The 18,729-nt window shown below is 55.0% G+C and overlaps 1 protein-coding gene across 6 annotated transcripts in view; it reads left to right on the top strand.

The window, feature by feature from the left end:
- CTDP1 (CTD phosphatase subunit 1) overlaps positions 1–18,729 on the top strand; it is a 56,296-nt gene that overhangs the window by 26,886 nt on the left and 10,681 nt on the right. For 3 of the 6 annotated variants that reach the window (XM_036090471.2, XM_078060149.1, XM_078060150.1), the window contains one exon: positions 9,232–9,391. The exons of 1 other annotated variant lie outside the window; for it this stretch is intronic. In XM_036090471.2, coding sequence (XP_035946364.2) covers positions 9,232–9,391 — 160 coding nt within the window. Of the gene's footprint in view, positions 1–3,983; positions 4,161–9,231; positions 9,392–18,729 lie in introns of those variants that run through there. 2 more of the 6 variants (XM_036090474.2, XM_036090475.2) reach the window with 2 other exon arrangements.

Here is an 18,729-nt window from a genome sequence, read left to right as displayed (position 1 = left end):
TGAGGCATTGGGCCTCTTGCGTGTTCTGTCCTGTCCTGGTCTCCAGCACTGGAACAGACAGGGCCGGGGCCTAGCCTGGGAGATTCTTGCGTGTGCCAGACACGTTCTCACGTTGGCTCAGGCTGTCTCCGACAGGCTGTTCCATCTACAGACCAGACCTGCACCCTGGTATCGGCCCACGTGCCCCAGCAGGACACCCTCTGTGCCAGTGCTCCCTGGTCTGTCCCTTCTGCAGGGTGGAAGGCGGCGGCGTGGGGTGGGAGGGCCAGAAGACAAGCCAGCTCTGGGCCTCCCCTGGCGTCCCGTCCCACTTCCTTGCCCAGATCAGACCGAGGGAGGGGGTAGCAACAGGAACGTAAGGGCAAGAGCCCTTGCCGGGTCAGTTCTGCCTTCTCCCTTCTGAGCTCTAAAGAGGTGTAGACGTTGATTTCATTCAGGACACACTGTGTCCGTTCCCTTGTCCTGTATGTTCTGTTCATTTTTATTGCTGAAATGTTCCCTGAGACGGTGAGCTCACCCCGGTTTTGAGGTTCCTGCATTTGAAGGGAACCCACGGGTGTGCAGGATGGCAGGGCACTGCCCCAGGAGTCCTGAGGGACATGCTGATCTCCCCGCTCTGAGGCGTGAGGTGTTAGACCAGGCTGTGTGGGTGCAGGTCAGGGGAGCCACTCCTGTGAGGTCTGGGGTAGCGACAAGGTCACGGTTAGTGGAGATTCTAGAGGCGCTTCTGACAAAGTGCCTGTTGGGAGGCCGTCAGAGGGACTCTGGCCCCAGCAGGAGGCCTGAGTGACAGCAGGAGGAACGTGCAGCTCCAGAGCTGTTGGGGGCGGACAGCCGGCTTCTCGGGGCTCTCTGTGGCCGGGGCAGCGTGAGGGGAGACTCGCCGTACCCCAGCACCTGAGCTGTGTTCCAGGTGGAGGCAGGTGTGAATAGATGCTCCCAGGAGGGGAGAGCTGGGTGGAACGGCGCGACCTAATGCGGGTCGGCCGGTGAGCTGCTTACAGCTGGTGATCTCAGTGCTGACCACCAGGGCCCGGGACTGAGCGCACTTATTCTGCTCGAGGAGTGTGCGTGGTTCCGCGCCCCCTCGACCAGCCCTCCCCCTGGGAATGTGCCCCTGGGGTGTGGCTGTGGCGCATGGCACGCCTTTCATCAGACTAACCTACTCTTGCCAGAGATGAATAACCAGAAAAGCTGTGGTTGGGAGGCACTCGGCTCAGCTTGTGTGGAGCGAAGCCAAGCACATGGGCTCTGGGGACCGAGCTTGGGGTTGAAGTGGTCGGCACAGCTGGGATTTGGGACAGAGTCCCAGAGAGAGGGGGACAGAGCCTTTCAAGTAACAGTGTTGCTGTGCTCGTTGAAGTAGGACAGGCAAAACAGGTGAAAGGTGGAGAATGTCAGCTGAGACTTGTAGCCAATACAGAAAGCAAAAGCATGTTCCAGAACTGGAAAGTCCCAGTCTAAAGTTAACTGGAAGATGGCCAGTAGATACCATGCACACTGGAAGCAGCAGAGAAGAATGGGAACGAGCCGGGGCAGCTGGGGCAGGTCAATGTGGGGACTTAATCTCTGCAGATTGCCCCGAGCTAGGGAGAAACAAATCCTTAGATCCCGTAAGTTGTGACACAAGCTGGATAAAAGAAAATGAGATAGGCCATCAGGACTCTTGATCCCTGGTTGTGAATTTGAGCTCCACGTTGAGTGTAGAGATTACTTAAAAACAAAGAATTAAACCAAAAACAAGAGAAAAGTATATGTTTTATACGTACAGTATAAGAGTAAACATTCTGTGCCGTTAACCACTAATACTGACACTGGTGTGAATGGGATACGATTAAAATACTCCTAAACGTTAAAACAGTATTACCTAACACGTATACTTACATGACAGGTCAATTTTATGTCTTAAATGCGAGTGTTTATACACAGCAGAAAGACAAAAGCAGTTTGTTTTAATTGCCACAAGTACAACAGGGTTAGTAAACTTAGAACATAACGGGATCGTCTGAGAAAGAGACTAGGCGTTTGATACCACTCAGGCCGTGGACAGAGATTAACATCGAGAGGCAGCAGCGGGTGCCGTGTGGACGGTGTGCGTGCACAGGAGGGGTGAGCAGGGCCCGGGTCTCCTGGCGGGATGTGAGCCGTGGAGAGAAGGGAGGAGGAGGGAGGCAAGAGGGTCCCAGCGGGTCAGGTGGCAGGCCTCCACTTGAGAGGTGACTTCTCAGGTGCTGGCAGGTGCACGGGGACAGCTGCCTTGCCGTGGCAGAGCTTGAGGAAGCCCACGTGGCTGCAGACGGTATAGGCCAGAGGGAGCAGAGACGAGGTGCCGAGCCAGGCAGCAGCTGGGTGCTCGTGCGGTGGGCCTGCACTCCCTCCTGCCAAGAGAGTTGCTTTGTGGGGCTGGTTGTATTATGAGCACAGGCAGCTCGGCTTCCTCAGTGGTGTCCTGGGCAGAGCCTCCGTGACCCTGACGCCAGGGGATGGGCTTGCAGAGACCCTGGTGCGTGTGTGGGAACGCTGCTGGGCACCTCCTGAGGCTCGGCTCGGGGACACTTGCTCAACGCAGATGCCGACACCGCGTGTTCTGCTCGTGCAGGAGACTCGTGGACGCCGGGAAGAGGTGCGGGAAGGTGGACATCTGCACCCCGTGCTGGAGTCTTTGGGGACGTGGGATGCCGCATTGGCTTCTTTCCTCATTTCACGGTTCTCACTTCACAGGTGTTTATACAGTTGGGCTGGGGGGGGGGTCCCCTGATTTCTTGTCCTTTCATGTGGGCAGTTCTGTGGCCTGTACGTAGATATCCCAAGCACCGGACTCAGCCAAGGTCATGTGCTGTCCCTGCGCCCTGGGCCGATGGATGGTGGTTTAGGAGGAACACAGACTGTGGGACAGGGGTGGGGGCTGCAGTGGATCTGCACGTACCGGGACCGATGGCCCAGCCACAAAGGTGAGAGTGTCTCCCGCCTTCCAGAAGTCCTGCGGCAGACAGCCTTCCGTTCGTGTCTCTCCTCGTTGACTCGAGTTGACACCCTCCCGTGCTCATCGCCCAGACTGACCCAGACAAATGAGCACTGAGAGCCGAACAATATCATGATTTATGACAGTGGTGGCGGGGCTTCTATCACAAGGATCTAGAACTCCGTCCTCGAGGAGGCGCTGCACTGCTCTCTGGACGGTTGTGTGGTTCGGATTCTTTCCGCGGGTGACGTCGTGCAGGGAGTTACGGTCCGCATCCGGGAAGGTGTGGAGGACAGGACAGGGTGTGCGTTAAAAGCACGGATCACAAACCAGCACCTGCCTCGCAGCTTACAGTCCTCTTAGGTCGTCGGAAGCCGTCCCAGAGTCTGTGCTGTGCTGATATTTCCTTGAGCGAGTCCTGATTTTTAGAATCTTGTTTTCATCTTGTTGGAAATTAGATCACAAACCTTTTGAGTTAATTCTCTAAAGCGCACAGAACAAATGTCTGGAATGTTTAGAAGTGGGGTTCAGAGATGGTTTGGGGATTATTCAGGCTGGCTCACAGTAAGTGGCAGTGGGCCAGGAACCTCCGAGGTGTGGGAGCAGTAATTAAATGTTGTCTGAAAACACTTGCAGATGGTAAGCTGAACTTGAATACCGTCGAGTGCCGCTGTTTTACATAGAACACTAACAGGCAACAGATAACCACCTATTTGTTCTGAAATGTGTGTAATTTTTGTGAACAGCGGCACTTTGGCTTGAGAGCACGGAAGAACCGTTCGGCCTCGTCTTCCTGGAGGAAGGACGCACACTGCGGGATAGCTTATCTGGAGGTGGCTCTGATGTAGTTTTCTTTCTTGAGCTTGGAGGTGTGCTTTCCAGCCCAGTGTTGACGGAATGGCGTCGGTGCGCAGCAGGATGGTAGTACCGTCGATGAACGCACGTCAGTCCTGTGCGTGTGCTGGTGGAAACCTGTCGCCTTCACTGTAGTAATTGTATCTCTCTCCTTACTCGTGTGTAGGACACTATACGTTGTAAAACTGATGAAGGAAATGACCCATTTCTACACGAGGGGCGGCCCCTGTCTTGGCACCAGTCCAGAACCCGGAGGCAAGAGGACCAGGCAGGCCCGGGTCCCGCTCCCACAGGCGCTTGTGTAGAGGGAGAGGCCCCACGCCATTCATCGTTGCGGCATAGAGTAAGGGCGTCCTTTCTACGTAGAGCTAGAGCTCCCCGTTTCTTTGATTTCTCGTTGTACCCACACACGCCTGTGTCCTTAGCCCCCATCCGTGCACGGCTACCCAGGCACCTACAGGGCATCTCCGTGGGCGCTGTCAGCCCTCAGAGATGCAAGGTGTCCACACTGCAAGTCCTTGGGCCTGCACCAGCCGCCCGCCCCTTCAAGGCTCTGGTCCCCCGTCCCTGTGTGTCGAGGGCTGCAGGAAGGAGAGCACCGGGAGGGCTGGCTCCACCCCATTCTGAACCTAGAACCCCGCGCAGACCCCACTGTGACAGGGTGCGCTGACGCCGTTCTGTGTGCTTGTCTGACCGAGGCCCGGAGGTCTGTCCTCCTTGGATGGTTGTGGTTCTGGGCTGGGGCGCTGGCTCCCTGGGGGCTTGGGGTCGGAGCTCCTTGGGGCTCTCCTGCTGTTGCTTACATGTTGCCAGGTTCTGCCCACCTCGCCCGAGGCAGGGTCGAAGGGCTTCCGCGGGCAGTGGCCCCAGGACGTGCCTGGAGGGGAAGGTGAGAGCCTGGTCCGCGGGGCGGGGGGTGCAGCCAGGACCACAGGGGCTCACCTCGCAATCAGTCTAAACTTACTCCCCTGAAAGCACAGCGTCCAGAATTCTGAATTTCTTTTTTTACCCATCATTATTATGTGCTGTTAGTTGTAAACATTTTTGGGTTTTGTTTTTTTTTATTAAAAGTTTTATTTGGAGGTCACTGTAGACCCACAGGCAGGTGTAGGAAGTAAGAGAGATCCCGTGTGCCCTCGCCCTGGTTTGCCCGCGGTAGCATCTTGCAAACCTGCAGCCCAGTCTCACCGCCAGGGTGTCGGGGCCCCCCGCTGCCCACCTCCCTCCCCCCCTCCCCATAACCCCCCAGCGACTGCTGACCCGGCTGCTCCCCGTCCTTCGGTCGGTCCAGGAGTGCCGTGCACACAGGCTCTTGCACTCGGCCCGGGGCCAGCTGCACCGTTGTGGCATTGCTCACACGTGCTCACACGTTCTCTCGTCCCACGGCCGAGCAGCCTCCTGGGTGTATCCAGCCCTGGGCCCCCCCCCCGGAGGGCTGCTCCGAACCTTGTGTCTGCGTCCATTTCTGCGGGACCGCTGCCCCGGCGGTGTACCTGCTGCACTGTGTGCTGAGCGGTGTGCGGTTTTCCTCTGCAGGAACAGCGCCATTGCGCGTTCCCGCCAGCAGGTGCGGTCCTCCCTGCACCCCGCCCCGCCCGCGTCTGGGGTAGACACCGTTCTTGACGGTAGCCGCTCTGACGGGCGTGTGTGCGCCCCGGGGGGACACGCTGCCTCCTGAGCATCCTCCGTGAAGCATCTGTGTGTCTTCACCTGTTTTCCAACTGGATGGTTGTGTGACTGCTGAGTTTGATCGTTGTTTGTGCATTTTAGGTATTATTTGTGAGCGGTGTGGCTGGAAGGTATTTTCTTCTCTGTAGCTTTTCATCTTCACAGAATTGGGCGAAGCCAAAGTGTTTCATTTTGATGAATCAGGTGCTGTGTGTCAGTTTTCTTTTCATGAATTACGCATTTGGTGTCAAGTCTGTGAACTCTCTGTGTGGTCCTAGATCCTAAAGGTTTTCTCTTATGTCTTAGTCTCAAAGTTTCATAGCTTTTATGTTTTATATTGAAGGCCGTGATCCATTCTGAGTTTTTACACAAGGTGTGAGATTCTCAGTTGGGGGTCGGTTTTGCTCCCGCACTGTTAGCTGAAGAGGCGTCTTCCATCCGTTGCTTTGGTGCCCGTGTCACGTGTGGGGGGTCCATCTGTTTGGGTCATTTCTGGGTTCCCACCTGTTCCCTTGATCCGTGGATGTTCTTGCTCTTCTTGATCTTATGAAAGCATTCCATTTTTCACTTTTAAGTATGATGTTGGCTCTAGGTTTTCTATAGATGCTCTTTACCAAGTTGGGGCAGTTCCCCCTCCTTCTTCCCAAGTTCCTGTGAGTTTATCCTGAATGGGTTTTAAATTTTTCAGGTGCTTTAGCGATAGTGATATGATAACATGGTTTTTCTTCTTTGGCCTGTCATTTGAATTATATTTCTGTCGCTGCTTTCAAGACTTTTTTCCTCGTCTTGAATAGTAAGTTTGATGAGGATGTGTCCTAATGTGGATTTAGCGGTTTATCCTTTCTGGATTCACTCGGCTTTTTGAGTCAGAAAGTTTAATGTCTTTCGCCAAATTTAGGACATTTCCAGCCCTTGTTCTTTGAGGACTTTTCCAGCTCTGCCATGTTTCTCCTCCTCCTGGGATCGGGGACGTGAATACTGGATCTCGTTGTCCTCTTGCGTGTTCTGAACAGTCTCTTTTCTCCCTATTGTTCAGACTGAGCAATTTCTATTACTCCTCAGGTTCACTGATTTTGTGGTTTCTGTCCCCTTCCTTGTGAAGTTGAGCCCATCCCCTGCATTTTTAAAAATTGTGCCTGCTGCAATGTTTTCAGTTCTCAAGCTTCTGCTCGGCTCTTTGTGTCTTCTGCTTCTTTGCCGGGTTTTCTCACTTAACGTTCCGTGGGCCTGGAGTTCTTGTGGCGGCATCTTTTCCCGCGATGCTCTAACATCCGTGTCAGGACTTCTGTCACCTCTGCCATCTCAGAGTTGACGTTTATTCAGCTTGAGACCTTCCTGGTTCTTGGTAGGATGAGTGATCTTCGACCGAAGCCTGGACGGCTTCACATCACGTTGTGAGCATCGGGACCTTATTCAGACCTTGTGCTTGGCTGTCTCTGCCCGGCTGTTCACCAGCAGCCCAGGTGGATGCACCGCCTCACCTGTGCCCGGCGGGGAGAAGTCCAGGTGTGCGCTGGCCTCGTTTGGCACCTGCGTGGGGGTGGTCATTGCTGCCGCCAGGCCGTGGGGGCTCCGGCTGTCCCCCGGGGTCACTGCTGTTACCACTGGGTGAAGATGAACATCTGACCCTGACAGCTCCCAGCCTGGACTGGGGGCCTTGTTACTTGCAGGCTGGGGTGCTTGTCCAGGCTGCTGCCTACTGTGGTCTCCACGGACATGGCGCGGTGGTGGGGTGCTTGTTACAGGCTGGCTGGGAGGAAGGGTCCTGGCTCCCCACTCAGCCTTCCCGGAGACTGCTGGCGGGGACACAGCTGGTGGCGGTGGCCCGCGGTGGAGTAGTGCCTGTCTCAGGCGTTCTGGTCCTACGAGGCAGCCTCTCTCTGAGCTTCCCCTGCAGAGAGCAGCCTGCTCCTGGGGCTCTGTGTCTGCCTGTTGGTGTTTCACGTCGCCCGCTCCTGGTCCTCCTCCTCCGTCCATCCTCTGTGGTCCCCTAGAGGCCCAGGTCTCGGGTTGAGCTCCCAGGAGGGTGGCAGAGGCCCACCTGCCTGCCTGGGACTGGAGGTCAGCTCGCAGTGAATCCCTTTGTGTTTTATTTTCTCTTGCACTTGTCGTCGTGTTTGGAGGGAGCTGTGTGAGCAGCATGGTGTCAGGAACAGGGAGCTCTGTCCTGGGGGTTTCATCCCCCAGAGCTGACCGTGTCAGACATAGGAACTGAGCCGTCTGGGAGACACTCACTCACGCGTTTCAGAGTAACAGTAAGCCATCGCGTGTTAACATAGGACCGCATTTTTAACAACATAGCTATTTGCCAACGGATAAGAAGTGTAAGGAGAAGAGCGGCTTGTTGGCGTTTTTGTGGCTCTGGCTAAGGACGGTGCTTGCCCTCTGCCTCTGTGCCCACCTGCTGGGAGCTGCCCTTTGGTGGAAACACAGGACCAAGTTCTGCCGCCTCCGGTGTGGGGTGTTGTTGGTGAAGGGAGACTCGGGGGCCCTTGGTTTGGTGGCCAGTCCAGTGCCCTGTGAGGTGAAGAGAATCGTGCCTTTTCGAGGGCCAGCGCCCGTGCAGATGCGGCTTGGCCGGCCCACGCACCCTGACCAGCGGCCCCTCGGGGGGGGTGGGGGTCACCCCCTGCACATTTCAGGTTTTGGTTAAAGCTGAAACCACTTTTCTGAAGGGAGACTGTAATGTACTTGTTTTTAAGGTACTTTGCTGTCTTTCCGAGTTGGGGCCGCCGGTCAGTGGGGGTGGCGGTGTGGACACGCTGGTGAGGCGTGTCCTCTGACGTTTGAGGAAGAAGAGGGCGGCGCGGTGTGGTGGCGCTTTATGTTCATCGGGGAGAAGTCTCACTTCCTAACACAGCTGCTTCTCTTCACTTACGGGGTTTGGACGTAGCACCCCCGTTTCTCCTCAGAATCCTGAGGTTTTACTGCATCAGCATCTCAGCGAGGGAGCACGTGGCTGGCGGTGGCCGTGGGGCCCGAGGCGTCCTCGTGCACGCTCCGACCCCAGTGATCAGCCCCTAGAGCAGCCACTCGGGGCGGACCCGCCAGCCATGCACGAGCCCCTCCTCTCTCGAGGTCATGACACGCGAGAGCGTGTGCTTGGGTCTGACGCGGAGACAGACGTGAGCGCGGAAGGCGCTGGGAGAAACTACCCTGGCCGGCCTGGGACGGGCCCCAGGGAAGAGCATTGCCGCAACACTCGCTGGTTTTTTGTGTTAATATTTGACTGTTTAACAGAACTGTGCACTCGTCGTCCCGAATTGCCTCCCCTGCCCTTCGGTGGACGGCTGACTTCAGCCCCGTGCACCTCCTTCCTAGCGCCGCACATTCTTTCTGTTCCAGAGAATACGGGTAGAAACGGATAGAAACGGTTTGTCGGCTTTGTTGTTTCAGGAGTCTTATGACTTGCTTGACCGTATTTGAGAATAAATAACATTTCCCGCTGGTTTCTAGGAAATTGTTCGGTAGCTCTTCACATTTTGCCCTTTGTTCTAAAACGAGGGAACCTGATGCAGCGGTGTTGTGTTGGCACAAGAAGGTAGGTGTTGGCTTCCAGCCGGAGGAGGCGTCAGTCGGATTTAGGGTGTCAGCTCTGAGAAAGCATAAGTAGGTGCTGTTGAGAGACGCGGTGGGTTTTCGTGACTGAAATGCTCTCTGTTTGTATGTATTTATGTACCTGCTCCAAGAGCCAGGAGTCCTTCAAAGTGCCGTTCCTCATGTGGGACCTGTGACATTCATTTCAGAGTGGTTCAGCCGCCGCGGCAGATGCTTGCTCAAGAGCTGCCAGATAACCGACCCGGAGAGCAGCCCGGCCCCAGTGGACGGAAGCGACAGCCCAGCATGTCAGAGACAATGCCGCTGTACACGCTCTGTAAGGAGGACTTAGAGAGTATGGACAAAGAGGTGAGGCCCGCGGGCGCCAGCGCGCCGGGGGCAGGGCGCGGACCGCGCTCACGCACCACCCTTGGTTTCCCAGGGACGCTTCCACCGAGAGATGTGCAGCGGCCTTGAGTGACGCGTCAGGGCATCGGCAACGCTGGAAAGCCCGGCTGCGACCCACCAGTGGGGCCGACGGGCGAATGCTTGCCCCCGTTGTTGACGAGGGCCCGGCCTCGGGCGGGTGGGGCTGCTGGTGGCCTGCAGGGCCCAGCGGGAGACCCTCGATGACCACCTGCCTGGGTCACGGCCGGCAGTTCATTGTAGGATCTTACTGTTACACCACTAAATAGATTTAGGCCACATCGGTGGGGTTTTTGTTTTTTCAGATGCTTAATTGTGGGAATAAGGGTAATAGAGCCTGAGTCTATTTTGAATTGGAGACTAAATATGGTGGGGATTTTCTTTCGGAACCAAACAGCACTAAGCTGCAGATAATTTTGTAAGTCTGTTGTCTGTCTCCTGGGTCGTCTTCAGAAATGACCGACGCTCACACGTCAGCCCATCCTGAGTCCCGCCAGCCCCCAGGCCCTGTGGCCCTCACGCCCTGCCCTAGGCCAGCGCCCTTGAGAGAGGGTCCCACCTGCCTGTGGGGGTCTCCGTTTATTTGTAGGTGGTTGTGCAGCTTCCGTGCAGAAAACCACATCACGCATCCAAGTGCACGTGGCCCCTTCTTGGCACTCCCGGCCGGCCCCTCGGCGGCCTCACTCTCTGCTCCGGCACCACGCCACGCTCTGTGTTCATGGCGACCACTGGGATGATGCGTACCCAGCAAAACGTTTCTTAGTTTATTTTCATCCGCAGCGGGAAAATGTTACACTCAGCACAGAATCTCACCAGCAACTCAGATTATCATCTTCACATGCTGGTTTACCTGATGACGGTTACACCTTGTTTGCAGATGTGCTCAGTTCCTCTCTTTGCCATTTTTTTGAACATTAGCTGGTATACGTGCTGTTTTTTGTTTCATAAAAATGTTTTCTCCAAGAAAATTTCCTCTGTGCTACTTGTTTATCTCTGAGGGAGTTGCCGACCCTGGAGGGTCCGCCGGCACCTGCCTCCCCCGTCCCCCTGGCCGCCCGGCGACACCGCAGTGCTGGGTGGCGACGCTGATTGTGGCACTCACTCCATGTCAGAGGGGTGGGAATCTTACCGCGAAATAAAAGTGCTCACCTTCCGTCACTCTGAGAAATAAAAATTAGCCTTCAAGCCTTACGTCTGGCTCCTAGGCCGCAGGAGGTGTGGAGGGCGAGAGCAGTCTTGGACTTCGGACCAGCGAGCACTGGGCTGTGCTGTAAGTGGGGTGAGAACAGAGATCCAGTCCCATGCGCCCTGCCAGGGAGACCACAGCTGCGTTTGGGCACTGACGCTGGGCGCCCTGGCCAGTGGCGGCCGGAGCCGAGCCTCTACGCCTGCTTCTCTAACTGGATTCCCAGTTCTTGGGAAGCACGGTGGGCCGCAGACTGCACAGTTTAGAAATCGGAAGCCGAGAAGCAGGGAAACGAATGTGCACAGCCCAGCCCATGTACGACGGGGTCCCTCTTGTCTGCAGTTCCATCCGGAGCAGAAGAGGTCCCCAAGAGCCACCACAAGCATCCGAGACTGGAGGGACAGTCCCGGGCCCCTGGCTGCTACGTGTGGTCAGCAGGTGGTGCGGCGGCCGCGGGTGGTCTCAGAGTGGCTTCGTGCCAGGTCACATGGGGACGTCCTGAACCGAGTGTGCCCCTGACAGGAGGGACACCCAGGTGTCAGAAGATGCTGTCGCCACCCGGGTCCCCTTCTGAAACGCCCACACGCCCAGAGAGGGTCCTAAAGCACCGTTCTCCAGGTGGCGGGAGACGCACATCGGCCTCGCTGAGCACTGCTAGAGAGCAGACGCGCTGCCTCAGCGGACACTGGTCTTGGGCCCTTGCTCCGCGAGCTTGAAGAAGTGACACTCAGTCCTGCGTCCGCTTCGCTGAGTCTCACGCGGCGTGCCGCACTCACACACGGCTCTGGGTCAGGAGGAGAGAGCAGATACTGTGAGATGAGGAACTGTGCGACAATCGTGCTTCACAGGCAGGTTTCAGAGAGCACCCCAGTCTGCGAGGCAGTGACCCCGAGGTCTTTCATTAGAGTAGAAGGGAGGGTGAGGCTTGTAGGAAATTCTGAAACCTTTGGAGAGAATCCCAGGAAGCTTCCTAAAAACTGGAGTGGGTTGTGATAGAAAGGGGTCATGTTTCCACCAGCAACATGTCGGACTGGTTTTATTTTCTAACAGCCCTCGTTCTTTTGAGATAATTCAGGGTGGATTGCTTTTCCAGAGTTGTCCTGGTTTCTGTAGAAATTTGTGCTGATTGGCGACCTGACTTAGGTGGCCTGCTTTTTGTGTTTTTTCCTTGGATTTATCAAGAACATCCAAATGAATAACAAAATATGTTTTGTATGAGTTCCTTCAGTGGTCTGTCTGCCAAAAACATTTGTTTTTAATACAGTTAGGTTCTAGGAATTGTGAGATCTGCCACAGGCCCCCTGGCATAATTCTGTATACGTATCAGGCAGTTCTCTCACTCAGTTCAGTAGATGGAGGGTCCTGGGAAATAGGATTGAGAAATGTGAGATACTCATCTTTGTCATATCAGGAGGTCCCCATACCCACCTGTGCTCTGTCCTCATGCCCCCTGTGCTCACCTGTGCCCTGTCTTGATTCCCCCTGTGCTCACGTGTGCCCTGTCCTGATTCCCCCCTGTGCTCACCTGTGCCCTGTCCTGATTCCCCTCTGTGCTCACCTGTGCTATGTCCTGATTCCCCCGTGCTCACCTGTGCTGTATGCTCACGCCCCCTGTGCTCACCTGTGCCGTCCTGATGCCCCCTGTGCTCACCTGTGCTCTCTCCTGATGCCCCCCAATGCTCACCTGTGCTCTGTCCTGATGCCCCCCAGTGCTCACCTGTGCCGTATGCTCATGCCCCCTGTGCTCACCTGTGCTCTGTCATCATGCCCCCTGTGCTCACCTGTGCTCTCTCTTGATGCCCCCCAGTGCTCACCTGTGCCGTATGCTCATGCCGCCTATGCTCACCTGTGTTCTGCCCTGATGCCCCCCGTGCTCACCTGTGCCGTATGCTCATGCGCCCTGTGCTCACCTGTGCTCTATCCTGATGCCTCCCTGTGCTCACCTGTGCAATCACTCCATGCCTCCTGTAGTTGTATTGAATCTGCCAGAAGGGGCTCTTCCGACGGGCTGCAGTTCGCATCGACAGGTGCTCCACAGCCAGGGTGTCCCACAGTGTGTCTGTCAGAGGCCCTGTGTCTGGGACCGGACGCCTCTCCCAGCCCCCAGCAGCCGCAGTCCCCTTCGTTTCTGTCCCTGCTTTGTCCTGCTGCCAGAGTTCTCTGTAAACGCAGCTCAGCTCAAGTCCCTGGAGGCGCGTCTCACTGGTGACGAGGTACTCTGGGTACTGCAGGGCCTGCCCCTGGCCTGTCCGTCCTTGTCATGCACCAGGCATTGTGCCAGCATCTCAGACCATCCTTGCAAACCACGGTCTGAGACAGAATCTTCTGTGGACTGTCTCCAAAGAGTTCTGATGCCACCGTGGCCCCCCCTTATCCGGGGGTTCACGTGCTGCAGCCTCGGGTACCTGCGGCAGGCCGTGCCCCAGAGGCCGGGGTCCTCCTCTGGACGCGTGGTCAGATGGTCAGGAGTGGCCTGACGTCCTTCGCCCCCTCCGTGTCTCCCCCAGAGGAGGAAGGGCGGGAGCAGCGAGGTGAGAGGAGGTGCGATGCTCTGAGAGAGACCACGTTCACACACTTCTTTCCAGCAACGTGTCGCTGTGACGCTGTGTTTCACCACTAGTTATGGTGATCCTTCCCTGTCGATGCAGCTTTATCCTAGACACGTATGTATAGGGTTCAGGCGTCCCCTGGGGTCCTGCAGCGTACCCCGTGCATAGGGAGGGACTGCTGTACCCGCCGTCTAGTGTGATTATTTGTTTTTAGTCACGGTGGTGCCAGTTTACTTTGTGTCTTGTGGTTCACACAAAGCAGAGCTTTTTGCCCAGACTCCGTGACCGCGGTCACCCTTTGCTGTGGTTCAGACACAAGTGGTCACGCCGTGGGCAGTCTGAGCTCAGTGGCGGGTTCTGTCATGCACGAGATGGCGAGCCTCATTTTGTAGTACGGATGCTTCGGTTTTGTTGAGTTTGTAGGCTTGCTTCTGACGAGTGAGCACCATGTGTAAGCACAGTGAGCTCACACCTCGTTCCTGCTTGTGTACGGTGATGCCTTTCTTGAGAGGAGGTGGGGCTCCGTCATGGGCATGCTGTTGTCTGGAGAGCTGTGGTCCCACACGAGCTGACCAAAGTGTCCACAAAATGCACACGCACCAGTGTCCACGTGCAGGGTTCCATCCATTTGATTGGCTCTCGGAGGACTCGCACGAGGCTGGGGAGCTGCCCGGGGGTGATGTCAGCCTGGTGCCGCACACCCCCACATTTTCCCTTTTGCTTCGAAGCTGCACTCGGTGCGGGACTCGTGCATCAGGAAAATCTGCACAGAGTTGCTTTTCCCACCCCTGATGGCAGGTCTGCCCCATCTGGCAGCAAATACTGTTTTGCAGTTATATTTGGAATGAAACAGGCACATTTTCTATTGGCTTCAAAATGTTGAGACGAAGCAAGCTTATTCCAGGAGCTACACGGACCCCAGCTTTGGGGGGGGGTGGGGGCGCACACAGGTGTGTCTGCGGCGCTGTTTCAGTTTGTGTTCACGGGTCAGGATTGTTACTGTTGTTAACACGTTCATAATGCTTTGCCCAAATTATGATCCTTAGGATTAATGGAGTCTTCGACCCTGTGTGTGATTTTTCGCAAGGTGTCACTTCTCAGAGGTTGTATGTTTTATTGTAGTGTGGTGTTCTCGTGGATCAGGTTTATGCACGTGTGTTTACATTGTAGGCAGACACACAAGAAAAGTACAGAATGGAATTCTCACTGTGTGTGTTCAGAGGCCGATGAGCAGTTTTTGTGGTGGGATGTGGGGGTTGTGGCTCCAAAACAAAGGTTCCACCCTTCAAGTTAAAACATGCAGGTCTGTTCCGAAAGTGAAAGGTTTAATACGTTAAAAGAGAAGATTTGCTTGGAGTCAGGTCAGTAGGTGAAGTGCTAGCAGTAAGTAATGAAGAGAACCAGCGAGCGGTGCTGCTCACGCACACTGAAGGAAGAGCAAACCATCGCTAACCCCCGTGCCGGCCCAGGTGGGTAACCCCCGCCACGGCCTCCCCCAGCCTCCCCTCCACCTGCAGCTGAAGTCCATGGAACACAGGAAGGAGGGCCCCACTCAGTCCGTAGAGCATGCAGTTCTTGATCAGGGTGGTGAGTCCGAGCGCCATGTTGGGCCTAGAGCTTGCTTTAAGGGGGAAAAAAAAATTGAAATTTCAGAAAGCAAGAAAGAGCAAAGAGGTTCCTGAAAGCCAGCATGGGTGCAGCAGGGAAGAGCAGGCATGGTAGTGGGTGTTCTGGCATTTTTCCTCCTGTGTCCCCAGCTCTTGCCCTGATTTGGAGGCAGGGCATCTCTCCCCCAGCTCCGCTCTAGGGCAGGCGCCAACTGCAGAGGGTCTGGGGACAGGAGTCTGTGGCCCAGAGAGTATGCAGGCACCTTCTTCTACCTGTTTGCCCCGTGGGTAGCCCCGGCCACACCGTGCTGTGCAACAGCTCGGCCTGAGAGGAGCACCCCAGTTCTGTGTAGGAGCTGACCGAGCCCCGGGCTCACCTCCCAGTGAGATCCAAAGAGGCCATGGAACAGCATCACAAAGGCATAAAATTCATGTCGCAGCCCACAGGAGGAGGCAGAACTCTGTGTCTTACCCGCCCTCACCAGGCTGGTCGCCTGTTAACACAGACCCGTGTTCTCCAGAGACTCTAAGAGGATGTCCTGTTGGAGCTGTCCCGGCCCAGTCTGAGTGAGCGGCAGCAGACGCCCACCCCAGCCAGCTCGGACGTCGGGGTTCTGAGACCAGCCCTTGCAGAGCGGCTCGGCGCCGTGCTCCCCGGGCAGAGGCGCGCAGCCTTGTGGGGAACACACGCGATGAAGAACAAGCAACGGGAATTTCAGAACTGAGAAGGGCACATGCTAAGCAAAGTCCCTGACGCTCGCCGGACACGCCCCTGATCGAGTGGAGGCGAAGAGGAAAGAGCCCACGAACAGGGCTGCCGAAACCACCCTGAAGACAAGCCGGAAAACAGATCGGGGGCCGTGGTCAGAGCGGCGGGACGTCCGGTCACCATCAGAGCCATCACGTGTGTGTCGTCGGAATTCCCAAGATGGGGAGGACATTGGTGTGGGACAGATACTTGGAGGAATGATGGCTGAAAACCCCCAGAACTTGGTCAAAGGCATACATTTACTGGTTTCTGATGCTGCAGACCAGTCTGGCCAGTCGTAGAATTTTGTAAAGCAGAGTGACGTTGTCCGTGTTCTGTGTCTCCTTTTGGCCCCACAGCAGGCTGTGTGGAGAAGGCTTGCATTTGAGGAGGGCCCCGCGGAGCGCCGGGAGCCCTTGTGTGTGTGCTCAGAGAGGACGCCTCCTATTCAGGGACGCAGGGACAGCGCGCATGGCAGGACTCGGTGTTCATTGGCAGGCACGTGCATAGAAGAGATGGCTGGAGATCGTTCAGAGAATTATTTGAGGCTAGGTCACAGAAGTCTCTAATCCTAGGCATTCTGTGCACATTTTGTGAGCAGTAAGTGCTTGCAAAGGTTTAATTGCTTGTGTTCATGGCAGCCTGAATGTTTTCCTTTGTGTCTTCAGCCCTTTCAGCGGTCAGGCTTGCCGTGCAATCTCATTTGTATGTGTCCAGCCTGAGCAGCCTTGTGGTCACGCCAAGTGGGCTTTCTTCCTTGGACTGGAATCAGGCACGGACATTGGGCAGGGACGCCTCCGTAACTTTGCCAAGTGACCCTTCTGTTCACACGCTTCTGTTTGGAGCAGGTACTCATGGACCAACAGATACGTTTGTGACATTCAGGGATTTACATGGGTCAGCAGGCTTCCCAAAGTTATTTCACCAAAAAGCCACAGTGAGAATTCTTGTGTCTTAGCACGGTGTTGTGTTGCACCAGGAAGCAGGCAGCTCCGTAAACAAGGTCATGAACTTTCCAGATATCGTGAGACGACTAACATATATTAGCCTTTAGAAAAATCACTTGAGATTGAAGATAATTTGTGGAAAAGAGCATTTTAATAGTAGAGTGACATGGGGACACATGTCCTAATTTATTTCTCGTTTCCTGGAGTGTCTGTCCTGCAGGCTCGGCCAGGTCAGTCCGTGCAGGGGGCCACGGCCGAAGGAACTGTGGCGAGCCCGCCGATGGCCTGAAGCCACGGCCACCAGTGTTGCCCGGGCGTTTCCTGCTGCCTGCAGGCTCCCAGGACGCTGCGGCAGAGGGAACGGCAGGTTTTTTCTCAGCCTTGTCTGTTTCGAGTTTACAGGTCCAGGTGGACTTGGGCAGCACCACCTCGGTCCCCTTTTTTCTGCATCCTCCTTGGAGAAAGTAATCTCTAAAGTGTCTAAACACATTTCCAGTTTTATCAAGAGAGAAGGTCACCTGTTACAGGGAGTGACTGGGAAGTTTGCTTTTCCAGCCCGGGATGTGTTTCTGTTCCCTCTCTCACGACTCTCCGCTTGGCTGCCTTACTTCTCTGCAGACAGGCCGTGAGGAGTCCGTAATCCCCGTGGTCCTGCGTCTTCCAAGTGAGGGATGGGAATGTTTTCCAGTGCATTCAGTGTGATCCGTGTTGGCCCTTTGAGAGTTCAGTTGTTAATTCAGTATAAAATGAATTTTGTTTTTCTCTTCACATACTTGCTTTTAGATTTTTCCTTAAGATTCTAAAGTTTTTACTCTAGCATCTTTTAAATAGTATTTATGAAATAAATAGTTCGTTACGTGTTACTATTTTTCAAAAAGCTCAGTTACCTTTGTGTAAAAGAAAGCCCTGGAAAGATGTCTTTTGTTCTGAAACAGATCCTTTTATATGAGTAAAGCAGAATGAGGAAGAGCAAGTGTAAGCATAATTTAGATACGGCCAGATTTTAATGTGTATTCACGATTTTAGCTGGGCTGCGCACAGTGTTTTTCTGAATCTTCCAATCAGCTGGCAGAATGAACACGCACTTGGGTTAGCTGTCCACCGACTCGAGAAGCGACCGGGCTCCTACTCGGAATCAGTGCCAACACTTACGGGTCACTTCGCGGTCTCCGAGAGGCTGTGATTGTGTACTTTGGTGGTCACGTTTAAAATAACTGATTTTTTAAATTCTTTTTTTTCTCTTGAAAAGGTATGATGCAGAGTTAAAGGCCTGAAGTATTTTCAGAGGAAAATTTAATAGAATATTCTAATAGGAGGTTTGCTCATCAACATAGAGTAAATACAACCAATTAAACATAATGGTGAAGTGTGAATGTGCTAAATTCTTAGAATTAACTCTGTGCTTTCTATTAAATGCATTTAGCTTAGGAGCAAACCCTGTGTGTAAAGACTTTATAGTGACATGATGATTATTGCTTTATTGACGTAGCTGTCGCCGTTTCCATATTCTCACTGAGGTCAGTGTGGGAGCGACTGATGGTCTCAGGTCGAAGCTGCTCTGGGTTAGGACCTCCCCTTAATCCATCAGAGCCCTCGCGGTCCATGCGGAGAAGCTCACGGGCCCTGTGGGGGTGCCCGATGCTGGGGAGGTGAGGAGTGCGCGTCCCTGTCCCTGAATGCGCTGAGGGGCTGGCGGGGCGGGGCAGGAGGGCATGCCCTTGGCCCGTTGTAGGGAGGGGCTGCGGCTGGCCAGCCTTGCCGGGAGCTTCCTTAGGGGACACCACCCAGTTGTCCATGGGAAGTCCGTTTTTGTGAGTTAAGTACATCTGACTGCCTTTCTTCCTTTTTGTGTTTTCTGGAATAAGCTGAAAACCTGGTCTTTCTGAATTAATGGATTTTCTAAGTTTAACATTTAAATAGCCGTAATATCCCTGTAGTTCCAAGTTCAAAACACCTGAAAGCCGCTGTGAGCGGGGTTCCCACAGACAGCTTTCACCTTGGCTGCAGCCGGCCCGGCTTCCCTGCAGAGCGTGGCCTGGCAGTTGGGAAAACGGTGCCCTCACACCCGGTGGCTCTTGTCTTAAGTCCGTGTTGGGAAATGGGTCGACAGACACATCTGTTCTCGCCCAGATGTGTAGGGGTCACAGCGAGCAGGGCTGACACCGCCAGCCTCCACACGCTCCCCGTCGTCAGATGCCAGTCACACGGGGGCGGGGGGTGCGGGCTTGGCACCCCCACGGGTGA

This window comes from Halichoerus grypus, chromosome 13 (genome assembly GCF_964656455.1).
Source record: "Halichoerus grypus chromosome 13, mHalGry1.hap1.1, whole genome shotgun sequence".
Taxonomy (NCBI): Eukaryota; Metazoa; Chordata; class Mammalia; order Carnivora; family Phocidae; genus Halichoerus; species Halichoerus grypus.
This window is presented reverse-complemented; position numbering and strand designations above follow the sequence as displayed.